At 30.6% G+C, this 21,211-nt stretch overlaps 1 protein-coding gene across 4 annotated transcripts in view; it reads left to right on the top strand.

Moving 5' to 3' along the window:
- The window catches only part of LOC125061266 (eye-specific diacylglycerol kinase), a 189,996-nt gene that overhangs the window by 37,067 nt on the left and 131,718 nt on the right, over window positions 1–21,211 (top strand). For all 4 annotated transcript variants that reach the window (XM_047666610.1, XM_047666613.1, XM_047666612.1 and 1 more), the window contains exon 2: window positions 17,751–17,922. In XM_047666610.1, coding sequence (XP_047522566.1) covers window positions 17,833–17,922 — 90 coding nt within the window. In that variant the 5' untranslated portion in view covers window positions 17,751–17,832. The remainder of the gene's footprint in view (window positions 1–17,750; window positions 17,923–21,211) is intronic.

Consider the following 21,211-nt stretch of genomic DNA (forward strand, 5'->3'; position numbering starts at 1 on the left):
TTTTAAAACGTTTGGTCTGTTATATGTTGCATATAAGATGGTGTCAAACGTATATCATGTATCGCAATTGACACTAGTAATTTAATTTTGACGCACGAGGCTGTCAATCTACAGCTTTGACAAGGGCAAAGCAATGACGTTTTAGGATTCTAGCCCGACATTATGTCAATCACTAGACACTTAAATACTAATTTTATATACAGAATTTATAATAGATTTACAATATAAAAACAAAAAAAAAATGCAAAATGAACGAGTGCGTATTTTTGACTATAACACTGGATAAATTTTGTAATTGGAAAGCACATATATACAGAACAAAGTAGACAGTTATGTATATGTGTTATAGCGACTAAGGCCAGCTATAGACGGACCGCATCTTGCAGTCAAGACCGGCTGCAATATGCGGTTTGCTCAGGAACTGCTCGAGCGGTCCGTGTATTGCGAATATGAATTTAGTATGGAAACTGCAGATTGCCGTGCGGCGACCGCATATTGCAGTCGGTCTTGACTGCAACATGCGGTCTGTCTATGGCCCGCTTAAGGGAAACTGTTAGCCATGATACGGTATTAGCTGCATATAATTAAGGCTCAAAAAAAATGTATTAGAGCCATCTTGATAGTAGATAGACCTTTGTTTAAGAAGCTCAAAATTTTATCTCTTCCCGTCCTTATTCGTTCACAATAGACATCAATATTTTTAGGTCAACGGGAATAGACATCTGTCGAAGTAGACATGGGGAGAAATTGGCTGTGCCAAAAATTAATCTGGAATTGTATACGTAAAACACCTTTTATATGGCAATAATAATTTACCAATAACATTAAAAGATTTTCCTACTCGAGTTTTTCAAAATCGACTTAATGTACTACTTTTGGAAAAAAATTATTATAGAATACTTTGATTGATTATTTGCGAGAAACATTATAATTCATATTAATTAATAACGTAATTATTTTAATAGTGTGATATTTTATCACTACAATTAATATAAGCTTTCACTATAATGATATGACTCATAATGCATGCATGCAACTTCCTTTAAGACAAATTTGCACGCCGTTATGTGTGGCAGAATATGCGAACTTTAGATTGTACCACCAAAACATTTTTGTTCCATATTCTTGCAAATAAATTATTATTATTATCTTAATATATATAAATTACGTGTCACGTTGTTTGTCCGCTATGGAGTTTGATCTAACTTAAAAGATAGGATAGCTTATATCTTAATTTATACCCGCAATATTATTTTATTGCAAATTATTTGTTTGTTATTTGACAGTCACAATTCTAACAGATGGCGCTGTATTAAAAGTACCAACGTTTCACATAAGTTCTCCTACCGGTTCCCGGTGAATAGTTTACTACTATGTAATATAACAAAAACCTTAGCCACAGCAACGCTTGGCCGAGTCTACTAGTTAATTATAATAACCACCATTTTATTGTCAAGTATTGGCGATCTTAGGTAGAACCTTTATGGCGATTAATTTTCATCATCACCCAGAGCCACGCTGCTTTATAGTGTTTGTCAGGGGAGGGTTATTAGATTTTAAAGGCTCAGTATCTACTTTTACCATTAGTTTATTACTTATGGTTAAAATAATAAAAATTGTATTAATTACATTTTGATATTAGGATAAAGCAACATACAAAAGCACATTAGCCGAGTCAGCTTTTATTTGCTGCCACCAGCAACACTGATTTTCACTTCATTTTCTCGATCAGTCTATCCACTGACGGCTTAAAAGCCCCAGTAACGTCCGAGAAGTTCTATATTTGCCGTAAGCTCCAAAATAGTAAATTTTCACAAGAGCCTCTTCGACAATTAAAGATTACAACTCACAGACCGACATGGTTATAAAAAAGGTATTTTTATTTTCCCCTATATATTAGCTATAAAAATAACCTTTTAAGTTTTATTTATTGAGTTTTTGATAATTTTCAAAAATTGCATACGATTTTTTATTTATTGAAAGTAAAACGATGTAACCACCAAGGAATATTACAACAAAGTATTGTTAAAATGGGTAATCTAATTCTGAATAACTTTTCGGCTTGGTGACATTTAAATCTCGTAGGCTAATTTTAAAGCCTTTAAAAACAATCTCATCCAGCCTAAATATCGTTTTGATAAATTTGTCGAAGCTCCATGTTTTTTCTATCGTTCTTTACGACTTGTACGTAGTACCCCAAGTAATATTATGGAGGTGCATGGCTTTGGACCCATTAAAAAAAGGGTGCGTGTACTTATGTACGCGTGTAAGAAGTTATACTTCTTTGGCATTATTAAAAATAGTTTTTGATTGCATGCAAATAATTAATTACAATTAAATAATCAAAGACCGGAAAAGGAGTCATTATAGTCAATAAAGTTCAGTTTACATTTGAAAAATTAAATAAATAAATATTTATTATTTTTAAGAAGATTCATTTCGAGTATTCGATTCATTAAGAGTAACATAAATTATATTATTATTCGAATGTTGTTTTTAAATTATGTCCAATGCCGTAGCATCTTCCGTGGGCAACTTCATTCTGTTAATTTTGTGTCACGGTGCGCGCGCATCGTAAACTTTCACTCTCATCAATTTTTCATAACGCGCCTAAAGAAGTATAACTTCAAAAATTAAAAAACTGATAATATTACATGCATAATGGTAATGATATCATTGTCTGTTTCCTGTTATCCTTAATATAACTTGGGGTACTATATACAAGTCATAAAAAAAAAAAATTGGAGCGGTTTTAAGGTGGAGCCGTGATTAGACAAATTTACCATCGTTTTTCATGTATATTAATGTAGACTCGTTTTAAAAAATTTGCTACTTTTGGCAGAATTTTAATTTCAATACCATTGCAATGTCAATACAACTTTTCCTATCAGGTAATTCCACGTTTGCGATGGCAACACTACCGGGATGACGTCATAGACGTACCTAATAATCAAATGCCAGAGAATTATTGGGTCAATTGAAATTTGGTTTTGCAGAGCAGCTCCGCAAGCCTTTACGCATATTAGAATTTGTTGGATTATTAGAAGCTTTCTATTTTATTTCTAAATAAAACAAGAGTTCTAAATTAATCATTTTGATCGTGACACAAGTCGGACTAAAGAATGTAATTAAACTTCGCTATTGTTGACCGTTCTAGTTTCAACTTCTTTTTTACGTGATATTAGGTATTTGTCTGAAAGAACTGATGTTACTGGGATGATTATTTAAAATTGAGTATTTGAATGGAACAAAGCCTAGTTGTTGACCAAATATTACGATCGCGAAAAACTAAAGTTTTATTATGTTGAGATTAATCTAATTTCATTTAAATAAAACTTATAATTTAATAACAAAGTGCTCGATGCTGCGCGCGTTTGGTTTCTTACATGTCTAGATTACATCTAAATTCTAAGTAACTTATAATAAAGTATCCCACGGTCATCATTACGCCGAGTAAGCACAAATTGCTCCACGGAACAACTGTTGTAAGTTGTAACTGTTGAATCATCACATTAAAATAGTTAAATATAACATATTATTTATATCGATAGTCTTGACATTTGTAAAAGTTTGGGATTAAGGATTAAGTATTATTTAAAAAAAAATATAATACAATATAGGATAAAGCAAAAGGCAGGAGATTTTAGTCGGAAACGGAACATGTAGTAATTGTAAGGAATTCAGAAACGATGTGCGGTCATATTGGGAACAAGAAAAGAAATTATGGTCGAGGTTTTTGGAAGTCGTTTGTTGATCAGCCAGATCGGTCCATAGACTTGATCTACTAATCAATTGCCAATTATGACAATTTATATGACACGATTACTACAGAATGTATTTATATTTTAATAAGAATAATGTTATTGTGTGTGCTCTATTCTACAGAACGCTGTAGAATTATTCATCGGAATGATAGTGTTCGCTATTTAAATCGTTTTAATTATATTTTTTTATAACTTTCTGGGTTGTTTTATGGCCATCTTTCACAAGTTCATGTACGTGATTAAAAATTACATACGTTTAGGATTTAGTAGATATAATATAAAAACTCCACAAATAATGTACGAAATTTGACAAATACTTTTTTATTTTGAAGGCCGTTTTTATCTTTGTCGATCTTATCTATGTTTTTATACATCTTCTACAAAAATACTTCTTAACCATATTCTATCCTGCTCAATCGTGACTTTTGTATTTTGTATTAATAAAATACATGAGTATTTTCTTATTCTTTTGTATCGCTTTGTAATTCATGAATCGTAAGATTAGCTTTTAGTTTTTGTTTATTTTTTTATTTTATATTAGGTTTGGTAATTGTTAATACAATTAAAGACTGGAAATTGTAATATACTTGTAATATTTTTTTGTTGATTTAGTTATGCACTTATCGCACATTACCCTTAGTATTTTATTTTTTGTTTTTTCCTTACTAGGGTTGCCTGGAACAGATCGCTTGTTAGCGATAAGGCCGCCCGTTGCATCCCTAATAATTTATGATATTTATTTTTAATATAACGAAGTTTAAATTTTATTTATTCTCAACTCACCAAAGTCACTTATATAGCTATAACTTTTATAAATTACATTTAAAATATAAACATTCTTCTTTTAATTAATATATTATTATTATATAAATTTTTTGTGTGACTTGGGTGCGACCTAATTTTCCTTCTTCGTTGTTATAATTAAATAATTAGATCAAAATGGCTTCTATGAACTTGGTGCGAGTGCATTTTCGTGTCTCTACAGTGAGCAGATACATCTGTGTGATGGTTGCTTTGTTTTTCCCAACATTTTCCTTATTTTGATAATACGGAAAAACATATATTTCTTAGGTTATTTCATATAACGCACACTCTTGTTTCGAAGAAGTTAAATATGTTATATTATAATAATTTTATTTTGCTTTTATAAATATATTTAATAACACACTGCATTAGAGAGTTAGTAGAGTATTTACAATATAAAAATAATTACAAAACTAAATACCAAACAAACAAATTATTTTTGAAGTTATACTTCTTTAGGAGCGTTATGAAAAATTGATGAGAGTGAAATTTTACGATGCGCGCGCACCGTGACACAAAATTAACAGGATGAAGTTGCCCACGGAAGATGCTACGGCATTGGACATAATTTAAAAACAACATTCGAATAATAATAGAATTTATGATACACTTCATGTAAGAGAATAATAATAAATATTTATTTATTTAATATTTCAAATGAACTGAACTTTATTGACTATAATGACTCCTTTTCCAGTCTTTGATTATTTAATTGTAATTAATTATTTGTATGCAATCAAAAACTATTTTTAATCATGCCAAAGAAGTATAACTTCTTACGCGCGTACATAAGTACACGCACCCTTTTTTTTTTAAGTTAGAGATAGTCCTGGTGACCCCAGGGCCTGTGCTTTCCTCGCTCAACGATTATTCGTTGATTTGTACATATCGCAATACAGCGAGGAAAAGCTGCCAGCGTTAAAGGTACACTGCCACAGGGTCCAAACTTTAAATTTGTTTTAATTCTTAATTATTTGTATTGTTACTATATAGGTTGAGAATTGTAAATACTCTGTATTCCATTGTTATGATTACTAATAAACATTTCTACATTATTAAGTGAAATGATATGATTTTATTTTAGTTCAGACTGCATAGTCTATAAATTCGGTAGCAGACAATCGATAAGACCGTGTAGCAGGTTCGAAATAAATGTATATTTTTGTTATACGGGTCAGGCTATTGCTAGTAACCTGACCTGTGGATATTTCGATTCCTAATACCAGTATGACACTAATGCAGCTTCTCTCACGTGTTTATGTAATCAATAACAGAGGAAATAATTTATTAATATAATCTAATATAATTATTAACGGATATAAAGTATTATTTATTAAGCTTTTAAAATAATGTAGTCGTATTCAGTATCTCCAATAGAGACATTAATAAACAATATGTAACGCAATTCTTTTGTTTTTGAAGTGAAACTTCTTTATCGGGGTTGAAAAAAAATTTAGTGTAACATTTTTTCGTTACGCGTCACATTTTTCCGTTACGCGCCATCTTTTGAAGTGAAACTTCTTTATCGACGTATGGGAGAAATTTTGTAGCAGGTTACGCGCCATGTTGCTTGTTGAAGTCAAACTTCTTTATCGGCGTTGGAAAAAAATTTACACACATTTGTCACATTTTTTGGTTACGCGCCATCTTTTTCTTGTCCCTACCACGGTTGATCCGAAGAGATTCGAAGCCATTAGTAACAAAAATATATAATAACGATAACAATGATAGTAATACTAATAATTCTATTACAATTAATGAAATTCTGTAATAATCTTAGTACTACATAGTAGTACAGTAATAAGTTAAAATGAAATAATTGTATTTGTATTCATGTCTATGATAATAAAAGCCTTTTGTTAAACTTTATCTAATTTAACTTTATTTAACCAATTTCTGTAAAGTTGCATATAGTAGATCATTTTTCGAAAAATAAGGTCATTAAGAAGGTTCACTTCTTACGTGTGTACACCTAGTACACGCACACATTTTTTTTTTAAGAACCCCGCTAATCATACTGAATAAACATGCGAAACCAATTCAACTGAAATCGATTAAACTTTTAATGTAGATTTGAATACTAAATTGAAGAGGTTGTTAGCAGACACTTTCCCAATTTACGACTCCCGTGATACCACTTTGACATACTTTATTAAATTATGTACGTAATGTCGCTTGACATTCTTCTGACGTTTATCCGCTTAAGTAGAGACATTTTATGTTGATATACTTTAACGGGATTTGGATTGTCCAACACAGATTAAATCTATTAAATAATTCTATTTTTGGTATTTTAATAAGTATGTTATGTAGAAAAAATATCTATAAAACTCTTGTTAGCAACACAAACAGTCAATTGTCATAAACGACACAAAAAGGCGGGAATGTTTTATAATTTTGAATAAAAGTGTTCTGTGCAGTTCTTTTTTTTATGGCTCTGGCACGATTTGTGCATTAGCCAGCGTCAACTAAAGGATTTTTTTATAAGAGCTTATCTTTAGAAATTCGACCGTGTCCCCCATGTACGGTTTAAGGCACTCGCCCGGTACCGCACAACCCTCCCAAAGGCCGAGAACAAATTAAATGAAAACTTGCCCTCGAACCGGGAATCGAACCCGGTACCCCTCACCTAGCTGCCACTTAATAAGACCGCTAGGCTATGAGGCCCCCTATGAGACTCTTGTTAGCTACACAAACAGTCAATTGTCAGAAACGACACAAAAAGGCGGGAATGGTTTATAAATTTAAAGAAAAAAGAAAAAACTTTTTAACCGGATTAAAGTATGTATTTTTATAAATTTACATCTATTTAACATAATTTTAAATTTATCCGACGTTTCGCGTGCTTTACAGCGTGCGTGGTCACGGTGACTGAAGACAAAAGGTGTTGGATGTCAAAAAAGTAGTAATACATAACTTTAATCCGGTTAAAAAGTTTTTTCTTTAAATGTGTAAAGGTTATGTCAATCAAAGACAATACTATGTTTTATAAATTTAATTAAAAGTGTTCTGTGTAGTTCTTTCCGTCAATACTTGTTTTACATCACGTAATATATTAAGTATAGTATCTTGTAATGTATGCATGGTGCAAACACGACAATAACCAATTAGACATATAAATAACGATGATATTTCAATCAAAGATCAATAAATAAACTAGTTGACAATACACATAAACTTAGTAACAATATTTTAATCATTCACTCGTTAAAATGATATAATTATCTGTAAATTAGATCTGAAATTAGACGGGAGTGATTACCATTACCATTAGGGACCCTTAGGCGTACAATATGTTGGGGCAAAGAAGTCCTTTATTACTACATCGTACTACCATTAGGGTGAATTGTTATTCTCCTAATCGGACAATTTATCTTACTTACGATCGGTTCGTTTTTGTTATATTGTTCATCATTTCCTAATTTTCTCCGTAAAACGCCGCAAACTAATGTACTAAATAATTAATAAAAAATACCCTTAGTAGCTTTAGCGTTCTGCGCCTGACACTCGCCGTCGAGTTTTGGATCTACGGGATATTTTTTGTCGTATGAGCGAGATTTATATATGTCACCGTAAAATTGTAAACACTAGATTGTAATCTACCTCGCGAGATTGTGAATTGTCGAAATATTGTGTCAGTTTTACTTCGATAGATTACAATCTACCGAATAATAATACGTTAAATTGTAATCAGTAAGTTTAGGTTCACAATCTTTCGACAGTTCACAATCTCGCGGGATAGATTACAATCTAACGGTGTTTACAACTATTTTATGTTTGTTAAGGTAATAAAGTATAAATAAATAAATAAAAATATCATATCAAAAGAATCACTGCTGCGCCGAGAATAAAACGCGAGGTGGGTTGTGTCTTTTAATGAGCCACGTAGGCGGTAAATTATAACGTAATAATGAATATTTTTGAGATATCAATAGATCAAATGAATACATTGTATAAGCGAACCCTTTGTCCACATTACATTCTTGAATTTAAATGGCTATTTAATTATTAGATTTTATATTATTTGATTTGAGATAAATGAGACAAACAGAAGAATGTTTGATGCCGAATCAACAAAAGAGATTGACTTTAATAAGTATATACCGTTGGAATGTTTCCATTAATATCTTGTTAAATCGTAAAAGATCAATATAAATTAATGGAATAATTATGTATTTACAAAACATCAAAAAGGCCCTTCAATACGTAGCATTTACTTATGTCTGAACGAGAGTCTAAGAAATTATTACTATTAATTAGTCACATAATGCATTTTGTAAAAAATATTGTGCATATTGTTAGAAACTAATATTTTTATTTTATATTGTTTAGTTTCAAATAATTTCATAACACGATGTACATAACTAACTTACTAAATTTTCTCGCTAAGTGTATGTAATTCTTTGAGAAATAAAGTATCTTTGAACCGAATGCTAAGCACAAATAATGTCTATTTTATTTATTAATTTGACGTCCAGTAGAACCACAGCAATTATAACAATTATATTTACATAAAAGCCAAAACCGGAATACACATTAAACAGAATTATTGTAATAAATTGTTCTCAAGAGTCTGACAAATTTTTAATTGTTTTTGTTACGAATAGCTTTTGTTTCTGTTCACAGACTATGAAAACGACTAAGGAGGTTATGATTTAAATATGCTAGGAATAATGTTTTGTATTTTAAGCTAATTTAAACGTCTACCCAAAATGTAGAATAATTTGGTGTGCATAGTGTTTGTAAAGCAGGGGTGTAAATGCTAGGAATTTGGATTACCTACGTCGACACATAAGCATGCAACATAAGCTGTTTGTGGAAGGGATTCCAGTTTCAACATTATGCTTGTATATATATACAAGCATAATGCTGAAACTGGATAATATATGGATAATATAATATCATGATAATATTATGAATATAATATTGCAATAAAATGTGTGCCGTATTTATGTTTTTATTAATATTAATTAGTTTTTTAAACTATTATTTATTTTTTAGTTAATTTTTTTTATTTTTTTTTTCGGATTATTGCATTGTCATCGATCTTTGACAGGTGCGCAAAGTTTGAATTAAATCTGTCCGTTAAAAGTGGGTCAAAATGGAGTCCGAAAGAGTCGGTTACATACATACATACATACAGGTGAAGCTAATATAAAGCGTGTAAAAAAGGCGTGATGCCTTTTTGATCTCCGTTGTGATCTCCACTTGCTACGGTCCTGACATATTTCTCGGTACCTCCTCCAGGTATGAAAGACATGGCCTAACCAACCCGATTTTACCAAGGTTGCCTTGTCTTCTTGGTAACAGATTTCATTCATCCATTCTTTATGGTCTAACCACCTAATTATTCCTTTTCATATCCTTGTTATTAAGTCTTTTAACCCGCACTGCTCACGTATGTATTAAAGCTTGCTCTGTAATGCATATTATTATACTTGATAGAACTTTCCTCGGGTGTTTACACAATGTTTATATACAAACAATATTAATTTGATTATAACATATGTGTATCATCAAGTCAATTTACGACAAATGTAAGCGAATATGAACTTTATTACAACCTCATGCCGTTCAATTTCGATTAAAAGTTTTTGACACCTGTTATTGTATATCGTGACAGGTTCACTGCGAGTAAAACCACAGATAATTTTAGAAGTAAATTAGCTAATTAAATGTTCCACAATGTTCAAATGTATGCTTCTGTTCCAAATTATTCTTCAATTTAAAGTTACCTTGTATTTGGGATATAAATTTTTTTTGGATTATTTGGAGTAGAGTTCTATGTTATTTAATTAGCTCATAAAGATTATAGATAAGAATGTCTTATATAAAAAACATACCGCTACAATATTTTAGGTCAGGGCCTCAAATTTCTATACCTGTTTCGTGATCAACCTTCTGTGACCACGTCGACTTTTTGGGTATAAGGCTTGCTGGTTTTCCTCACCGTATAAGCGAATATTAAATGCTGGGTGCATTTCATGTACATAGAAAGTCCATCGGTTGACGGTCGGGGCTCGAACCTATGACCTCAGGGATGGTTCGCACGCTGAAGTCAAGCCAACACTGCTCTGTTTTATTTAAGTTTCATTTACATGTAGTGTGACAATTACGCTAGCATTTTATTGCTAAAAACAAAATTTGTATATAATTACTCTTTTTATAACACACAAAAACACACACAATTTTAAGGTTTACAATAACATTATAGTTAGGTAGTAATATTGTTTTAATTACTTGTTACTGAGCTTGGAGGGTGTTCTATATAAAATTGGACCAAAAAGTAAATTGGAAAGACGTAAAAACATTACCAAATCGTTAAAAGTTACATTTGTATTTCTTCCTATTTGATTGAATAATCGAGATTTTTCTATTTTGTGACTTCTGTAACTCAAAGAGAAAACTCATTACGCAAAAGCAAATTTAATTTTTCATATATTTCTCAAATACATTTCATATTCAGTCACAGATCAGACGATTTCCTTTTTAATTTCTGCGCTTCCTGAATCAGTATTCAATAATTCTTGGAGATTGAGTGATGGATTTATACGTATTCATTAATGGCAATTACGGTAATAACTTCAAAAGTGTATAATTTGACTGTGATTCGGATAGAAATAAATAAATTTTCTGATTCTCGTTACTCTAAAACCATAAATAGGCAATTAATGTAGCAACCGAAATCTGGGACTTTCGCGTCACTTAATTATTTTTTCTACTTAGTGCCTAGGAGGAGGTTTATACAAGAGGTCCTCGGGCAAAAAAATATTTTTGTATAAAATTTTAAGTGTGTACCTATACCTTTTGTAAAGATGGATGAATGGGCCATGCGTCATACTCGTGAACGGGTGCTACTTGTGGTGACTGGTCGGACTTGAATTCGTGTATGCGGTGATGTATAGTTATTTCGACTATGTATTTGCGTGTTGTTCCCACGAGAATGTAAGTGCGTGCTCCTATTTCACCATGCCTCCTACTGATAGAGGACAAATCTTTGTTTTTAATTTATTTTATTATTATTAATTACTTTAGATGTCATGTGGAACATGGTGTAATGGGTGCAGCTCCTTACAAACGTTGTGTAAAACAAAAAACTTGGCGATTAAAAAGAGTAGCGCAGAGTTTATTGCCAGTTCTTCTCTTCCGTACTACGCCCTTGATTTGAGAATTGGCAGATGTAAAATAATAAGCATTTCTCATATATTTCTTTTTTGACGTTCATAAGTGTACATTGTGTTACCTATATGAATAAATGCTTTTGAATTTTAATTTTAATGTTTCATGGAATAAATTAGGTGTAATTATTATTATTAAGTGCCTAAGCAACTTTGATTGCAGTTTGGGTTTCATAGCTACGATGGAGCAAAAATTTATGGTATATTAATTTCGTGAGATAATATTATGACTATAATATACAATATATTAAAAAAGTACAATAGATACAGAAGATATAATATCAAATACAAGTATAAAAGTTTTTTAAAAATAAAATTCTTATTAATTACGAAGATAGTTTAAAATTATTATGATACGCAAACGATACACAATTATACCTGTGTTTGCTCCAAACACACACTTAAATCTGACGTGATAATCCGGTCTACGGTACATGTTTCCTAAATAATATATATTCTTTAGAATCTTTAATATAGCATATGTAATGCTTTATTACTTTCGATATAAGGAGCGTATCAAGTACCTTTAATGCCGTAATGTTGAGACAAATAGCTACAAAGATCTCAAGTTTATGACGACAATATCCCATTTCCTGCCGACGACATCACATGTATTTGTAATTGATGCTTTACTTTTATTACATTTATTGAAACACAACGGTATTTTATTATGATTCTTATCTACGGATATTATTCTTTTTTTAAATATTAAAATAATAAACTCTCACAACTAAGTATAGTTATGAGAAGACTGATATATCGCTTGTCCCTACACTAGGAACTAGGAATTCATCTACACACTCAAACTCAACATATAGTCTAGTCGACAAGTTGAAAATGGTACAAAATAGAGATACTGCTGTTAAAATTATGTGCGATAGCTCATTGGATCCGGAATGACGTCTAGAAAAATGTGCCAAAAGCGTTTATTAGCACATAAAAAATTGCAAAAGTTATAAACAATTAAAGATGAAAAAAAAAATGGCATTTCGTTTTTTGCCAATATTTAATAAACTATTAATATTTAAGAAATTTTAAGGTATTGAATATTTTTTTTAAATTTGAAAAAATTATGGTGTGTTCTGAAAATTATAATTAATTTATTCCTGTTGGAAATTTTACTTAAAGTTAATTTTTCAACAAGTTAAACAATTGTTAACTAACGAAATTTTCTCGAACTACCGTCTTAATTGTAAGTGAAAAAAATGTTTAAAAAATGGTCGTAATAAATTTTCGCTTCGTAGAGCCTTTCTTACATACATACTTAACAAGATCGTGCCATAAAAGTTGAAAAAATATTTATACTTTGTTTATAACATTTTTTTTACTTTGATAAGAGATGTATCTCTTCTGTGTAATATGAACACACACACAAATGTATCTTCGTGAAAAACTAATTATAAAAAAAATTCGAAACTATAGTTATCTCAAAGTTTTCTGGCAATATGTTTAATATATATATATAATTTACCCGTTAAACATACGTCAAAAGTTAGACAATCAATTATTTATTTACTCGTATTCTGTATAATAAATAGTTACAGAGATTTATTATCATTGTCAGTTTATTGCGGCTCCTATCTCAGGGGAATTGGAAGAATTAAGAGCGAAAAGCATAATTTAATTGATCCATCATTGTTTTTATTTATTATTTCTAATCTGTATCATTTTCTGTGACATTCCATGTTATACTTCAATTTCAATTTAAAATAGAGCGTTTTAAGGTAGAACAGTTTTCTTTCAATGACATGTAAAGATAATAGTATCTGTAATCTATATATATAAAAAGAAAATGGTGTTCGTTTGAGGCTCTTTCACGCTTAAACCACTGATCGTATCGACATGAAACTACCACCATTTACTACTACTACTTTACTACTACGAAATTTTTCCTAGATGGTTTATGGCTATTTATTTTTTTAATTCCAACGTTCCTTCATTTTTTTATTTCTGTTTTACTTTTATGAAAATTTTTCCCGCTAATAAAAACAAAAGAGGCTTCCTAGAACCGCAAAACGTCAACATGTGTTAAAAACTCGATTTTCGAAATATTTCAATTTTCTTAGCGGGAAGTTAAAAAGAAGAATAATAAAAATATGAAAAAAAATAAAATAATGAAACATAAAATTTATTTTAATTCGTCCAGCAAAGCGGGCGCGAAACGGCTAGTTTAATCATAATTATAAAATAATTTTGGGAATAGTCAATGAAACTCGACTGTAAAATTTACAATTTTTTAATTGGCGCTTGGCTGCTTGACAGTTGACAGCCATAGGGAAATGACGTTTGAAACCGGCAGTTAATTTGCGCGGGACGGCTGCCGCCTTACCTACAGAGTATAAATTTCGCACATGTTTGCATTTTTTAAAGTCACTAAAAACTATTTAACATAAAAGTAACGGACGTATTATAATGTATTATCTTGTTTCATAATCAATAATAACATTTAATTAAGATTATTACATTAAGATTTAATCTGTTTATGTACATATTTTGTTTTTAACTAGCTTATCCCTTTGTTTCCTTTATTTTGTCTCGCAGTTGTTTAAAGTGTTTCCCTAGCTTTTACTTGAAACTGATATAAAGTTAAAACTATTGCCATAAAAAAAAGTAACGAGCGAGGTAATAATTACGCGCCAAAACAAAATATTCAGCTAACACAGAACAGCGCATCAAGGTATTTGTAAACTAAATTGTGTATATTTGAGCATAGGTAATTTTTTTGTAACAATGCTACAAGCTATTATTATTCTTTGACAGGTCACTCATAAATGTTTAATATTGGACAAGGAAATCAATTCTGTGATTATGAATATTAAAATTGTTTCTATAACGGGCTTAAACTTGAATTTATTATATATTTATTATGAATTATGTAAATCAAAAACTCGGGTTATATTAATTGTGTTTTTTTTATATTTCCGTGAATATATTGGCAACAATAATGGTAATTTCGCTTTGGCGTATTTCCCTTTTAGAAGAGTATATATCGCTATTCCTGGCTTAAGGAGATACTTTAGTGATGGGATTTCACTCTAGGGTGAGCTTAGTGGCCTCCTATTTCAGGGATTAACTTAATACATTAAGTATTTAAACTGAATATATATTTTGTTCGTATTGTTCAATGGCTATAATTAAATTGTATTTCCTGCTAAAGTCATATATGAATATGGCTTTACACATTTTACACATTTATTACGCAATTCTTTATAACTTAATTACATATTTCGATTTAATACGTTCTTAACTAAGCCTATTTGTAGCTTATGTAACATAATATAACATACTTATTTCACAAAACTCACGTGAGGTTAAAGATCTATTTATGAAGTATGTGTTTTGTTAATTACGTAGTGGTTAATTATTCTAAAGCATGCATACAGTATATATTATATAAATTATAACTCGCGAAGGATCACGCGAACATTTTAATATAACCTGAATTTGCTTTTTATGATAATGTAAATGGATTAGAACCGTTAAATATACTGCGTCATAAAAATGTTATTTACGTAATTAATTTTTAACATTAATTAATAGTTTAAGTACCTTAAACATTATCATATTATTTGAACTTGTAAAATTGACATCGACACATCGGACAGAACAACTTCAACCGCTTTACACAATTTATGTAAATTATTAAGGCAATATTATAAATATATAAAAATGTTAAATTGGTTTGTGTACCTACGCTTCAAAAACTCAAAAACTTCTGCACCGATCGAGCTGAAATTTTTGCATGATATATGATCCGCATCTAGGATTGTTTACACAATTACTGCAAAATTACTCTTATTATGAAATGTTTTCTTTGTCTTGTTTCTCATTTCTCAACCAGCGAAGCGTGGCAGGTAAAAGCTAGTATTCTATAGATTTATAATTTCTTTTTACTTGACTTTTAAGTCTAAGAACCAAGGAGGTTCTACATTTTTTAATTGTGCTGGTTAGAAGCGCCATCTCTATAGGTTATGGAAACAATATTAATAAAAATTTTATTATTCTAAACTGTCTGGGTTTTAGCGCAATTCAAAATTCAATTTCAATAAAAAGAAGTTATGATTGTCGCCAGAATTATGTAATAAATCCATGTGGAGAAAAAATGACGATTCCTTAAAAGGCTTTGACTTTACATTAATAATAACGGTATTAGTGTGACATGAATTAAAAAGTTATGGTTGGTTACCATGGTTACGATGCTATTTCCATGAATTAACCATGGTAACAAATACCGCACTTCCCGCTTTATAATAATGCCGAAATAAAAGAAACTATATGTGAAATCTGCGATAAAATCGTCTCTTTTGTGTATAAAACTCTTGCAATTGCCACACGATTCTTGACGGTATTTTGAGATCTCTTGAGGATTCCAAGTTATCGAGTGTTCGCTGTGAGATTAGCTCACTCGATTGTCGTTTCCCAGATGAAATGGCATTTCTCATTTTATGTCTTAATTTTATATGAATCTTTTATGAACGTAGTAAAGTTTATGAATAATAGCACCCCGCGTTTAATGACTGGATTTCAAATAATATGACCTGGGGATTTTAATTCATTAATGGTTGGACGTTAAGTACGAAACGGGGATATAAATAGCTCAACAGATGTGCGTAATTGAATTTTACTTAATTATAAAACGATTTTAATACGTACTTTAAAACGACGAAAATCTTTCGTTCCTTCATTATCATACAGTTTAAAAAGACCAAACACTCTAATGCTATCTCTTATGAATCATTATAATATTGTGTATATTAATTTTCAAATATATTAATCTATCAAAATCAACACTATGAAAATTAAAATTAAACTGAAATTGTTATCGAACTATTCTGATTTCCTATTCAACACATTGAGAATGTGTTTTAAAAAAGGCTTTTAATTTTCTATAAAATATAGATTATATCACGCAATTATGATAAATGTATATTTGTATGGGCGTGGCGTGGTGGCAGTGGTATCAGTATTCGCTTTTTAATGTGTCGAGTTTGAGTTATGGATTGCTTTTAGCGGTACAGTGACGCATGGTATGTAAGTTATTGTATAAAGTAAGTTTTTTGAAATTATACACCTGAATAGTAAGCTTAATATTTCCCCTATGTTTTATACTGATATTTGCAATGTATTTTTGCTTGATGTATGTTGTATGTTATTTGCATTCTCACCTTATATAATCGTGTGAATAAAAGAGAAACAATATCTGAAATGACTCTTACATTTGTGTGTGTGCGTTGTTTAAATATCAAATGATTCTATTCAAAATAGAGCTAATGAATCCAGAGATAGTTTTAGAATACTAAAAGCACTCATTAAAGTACTGAAAGTGTTTTTCTTTTGCTTGATTTAAATTTAATATTATTTCATTTCGTTTTACATTCTCACCCATTTCTAAACTAGCTTTTTATAATAATAAAATATATATAAAATATCAGAAATTACTCTAACATTTGTGTACAATTTTAAATATGAAATCGAGTCAAAAAGCTAAATAATCCTGAAAATAGTTTTATGATACGAAAAGCTCTCATAGAAGTGCTGAAAGTGTTTTTCTTTTAATTCATAAGCAGCTTTTGTTTCACAATTTTCACACTTATAGTCGATTTTTCACTGGTTAGAGAATGCAATAGTTTGGAAAAAAAATAAAACTATTATTCGCTAATAATTGAGATATCTTACGGCATCACAAAGCTTTGGCTATGTTAGTTTTGATAACTGCGTTTATCTTATCTTGCTTTATATAATGTAGTGTATTATAAAAGCTAGTTTACCTATAGACAGATCAAATAATTGTAAGCAATTTCTTATAAAGCTTTTTACCGTGAGTATAGGCTCTATAACCAGTCGGAATTGCAACGTGTAAATGTTTCTTAAGGCATTTGATAGCCGTCCGGAAAAGTCCACACGTAATTACGATTGGTTTTAGACAAAAAATGCTTCCGTTTAAAATAGGCTATTTTTATTAACTTAAGTAGTTCGATGGTTAACTGTGAAGTAACGTTTTCAGTGTTTTTAAAAGCGCGTGTTTGTGGGGGCGGCTTGGCGGGCCCGCGACATGAGCGGCGCGCGCGTAGCCCGCCCCGCCCGCTATGCAGCGCTTGCGCACCACATTCAAACGATCCCGGACTCCAACGCCCGCCGATATGAAGACGCAGAGCAGCCTTGAAGTGCCAAAGCAGGTGAGACAACCTATTATGTAGCTATGAAATTTTTATGTTTCATTTTAAAACCGTTTTTTGGTAAATTTACATTATTATTTGGTATCGCCATGGCATGAATGCTTAGAACAATAAAAGGGGTTCCAGTTGTCCATATCTTCTTTTAGCAGGAAGGAGGTTCTTATTATTAAATGAGCTATTAACGTGGGATATGTGTAGTTTCCCAACCTTTTACTTGAAACTGGCATAAAGTCAAAACTATTGCCATAATATTAAAAAAAAAAAAACGTGGGATATTGGGTACGACATTAGGGCATAGACTACATAATTCTAGGGTTCTAAGCGTGTTGTATTTGACAGGAGTTACTTATACTCAGTACACGACAATTTTTTAAATCTCGGTATAGTACAAATTCGTAAGGTAAACAATTATTTTTTTATTTCGTAATCCTACAGCTTACATAAATTATATATAACAAAACACAATTATAAAGATATAGCTAAAGATGGAATACTTAATATATACAAAAATTTCGAAAGGATTTTTTTTTTTAATACATTTAAGTAATACCTTATTCGGCTGTGTTGTGTGATGGTGTGATGGGTGTGCTCATGATGCAGGTTATTAGCGTTATGTTGTCATTATTTGCATCTTATAGTCTTACGATAATACATATATGTTTCGTATTGTTTTGTATAATAAGTAGATCTAATATCTCAAGGTATCAAAATGTTAACGATCGATCGACTGAACCCATTTTCCATGCAAGAATTATTGATATTGAATTCTAAAAAAGAAAGAACTAGCAACCGCGGTAAAATAAAACATTTAGGAATATACTGTAAAAATAGATAAAATAATGTTTGTCATAGTATTGTCTTTGATTGACATAACCTTTACACGTTTAAAGAAAAAACTTTTTAACCGGATTAAAGTTATGTATTATTATAAATTTACAACTATTTAACATAATTTTAAATTTATCCGACGTTTCGCGTGCTTTACAGCGTGCGTGGTCACGGTGACTGAAGACAAAAGGTGTTGGATGTCAAAAAGTATCACAGCTGTAGAGAAAGTTGCATTATCTGTATTTATTTCCCCGGAGTTGGTATCGACTAAAAGATGGAGGGTTTTGGCAAAAATGGCTCACGGTTTCCTCTTTTTTCGCGGATTGTTTTTCTTGAGATTTTAATTTGGATATTATTGGATCCCAGGTGTTTGATAATTTTAGAAACGTCGGATAAATTTAAAATTATGTTAAATAGTTGTAAATTTATAATAATACATAACTTTAATCCGGTTAAAAAGTTTTTTCTTTAAATGTTTGTCATGTTTAATTTTACTGTTTAATAATTAATGGTAAGTCTTTTTTAAAGTATCTCAGTGTATATGCGTTGCTAGGCAACCATAAATCGATTTTTTCTTTTAAATACCAAGGAGGTTTTATTCGCTACAACTGTATTTATACAGTTTATTCGAGCGGCTAGCGTGCTCTTGCGTTCTCTGGCCAGGCTTCCGTAATTATACTTCAGCACCGTAGTAGTAATTAAATATAAATTTTAAAATTACATGATGAAACGGTAGAAGCTACAGAATATTAAATTTCGAAAGACGTATTCGTCCTAGAAAAAAGACACCTGTCTTAATTAAAAATTAACGTGACTCATTAATTTGTATAAATGCTTTTGTGTGGCAATATAGAAGGATTGATTGATTTATTATTTATATATTGATTGATCGATTTATATCCAAATATAGACTATAGCGTTAAAGTTAAGATTTTGGTTAAAATTTGGGCTGTAAATAATAAGTAATAAATATTTACAAGAAAAGCGTTAAAGATTGATTCGCCGATAGTCGAAGTTAGCATCTATTATATCAACAAAACTCGAACTTAGTTACATATTATATATACTGCTCAAAACAATTACGGGAACAAAACTTTAAAGTAGAACTAAACTTTTTACTTAAGGTTTTAATTATTACTGGCCACTAGATAATGTTAAGGCATTGTCGAAGAAAATAAAAAACAAAAGAGGATCGGCGTTTTGGTTAGTAGTCCTATAATAAAGTGGCAGTGTGTCTAGAAACACCTAAAAACAAAGTGACGTCTTTGAATTTTCATTACTTTCTAATCACAGAAAACACATTTTAAGTAGTTTTTTTCAATCTTTTGAGTATTAATAGAAATTGAAGTGAGCCTTTTGAAAAAAATATTTCCTTGAAATAATATACATGGCAAAACGACGTTTGCCGATTCCGCTAGTATATTAGAAAATAAAAAAAACACAATATCAGCTAATTATAGGGATTACATTGCAAAGTTCCAACAAAATGTAGGAAGCAAGGAAAATAAATTCTTGGTTCACCGTTTCTTTGAAGTGGACTTGTTTTAGAAAGGGCAATTAACTTTTCCACTTGTAAGTACACCTTGCGAACTACAAAAGACCCGGATATACAACCTACATTTTTCCAACTAGGTTTTACTTATTTAAAAAGTTATATGAATTTCTTAGAATATATAATTTTGTTCAGTTAAAATGTATTATTAAATTCAGACTCACTAAAATGTTTTATTTAAAATAAATCCCGGGGGTCTATGTTATTATTATTCTTAATGTTGACGTAACAATATTATTTAAAAAAAGTGTGTGCGAAATAAATAATCCTAATTGTTTATGATATTTGTCACTAGATGGCGTATAAGTCAAGAAGCGTGGAGAATATGACAATTGACATATACTTACGACCAATCCGAATTATTATTTTTAAATAGCGGAAACTACACAGACTAACTAACTACACAAGTAAGCGTTACTTCCGTCAGAAAAAAATATAGAGAAGTTTTACTTCAAAACTCGTATTTTTTTTGGAAAAAGCTATAATTACAATTAAAAACTAAAAATGGAGTGTATATACGAAGAATACAAATTCTTAAAGGGCATGCAACGCATACTCATCGTCATACACGTCAAGGCCCTTGTATGTGTACGTCACTTTGAGTGACGTTCAGCTGTCTTTCGTCGTGTCTAATTCTGCCTAGGGGCCCTTGGTTAGGCTTTAGGATTTAAATAGTTCGCCTGTTTCCTCGAAATACTTATAATTGATATTATATTAAAATCGATTAGAAAAGTACAATCTCGGCTACGCAAGCTACGCATCTCGCAAAATAAATGTATACCACCCATATAAAAATAAATATCTGAAGGGTACAAATAACATGCTAGTCTAAATATGTATATCGATTATAATTAAAATTTGAAAATTAACGTTAAAAAGATAAATACGTACTTATTTTTACGATTATAC

This window comes from Pieris napi, chromosome 23 (genome assembly GCF_905475465.1).
Source record: "Pieris napi chromosome 23, ilPieNapi1.2, whole genome shotgun sequence".
Taxonomy (NCBI): domain Eukaryota; kingdom Metazoa; phylum Arthropoda; class Insecta; order Lepidoptera; family Pieridae; genus Pieris; species Pieris napi.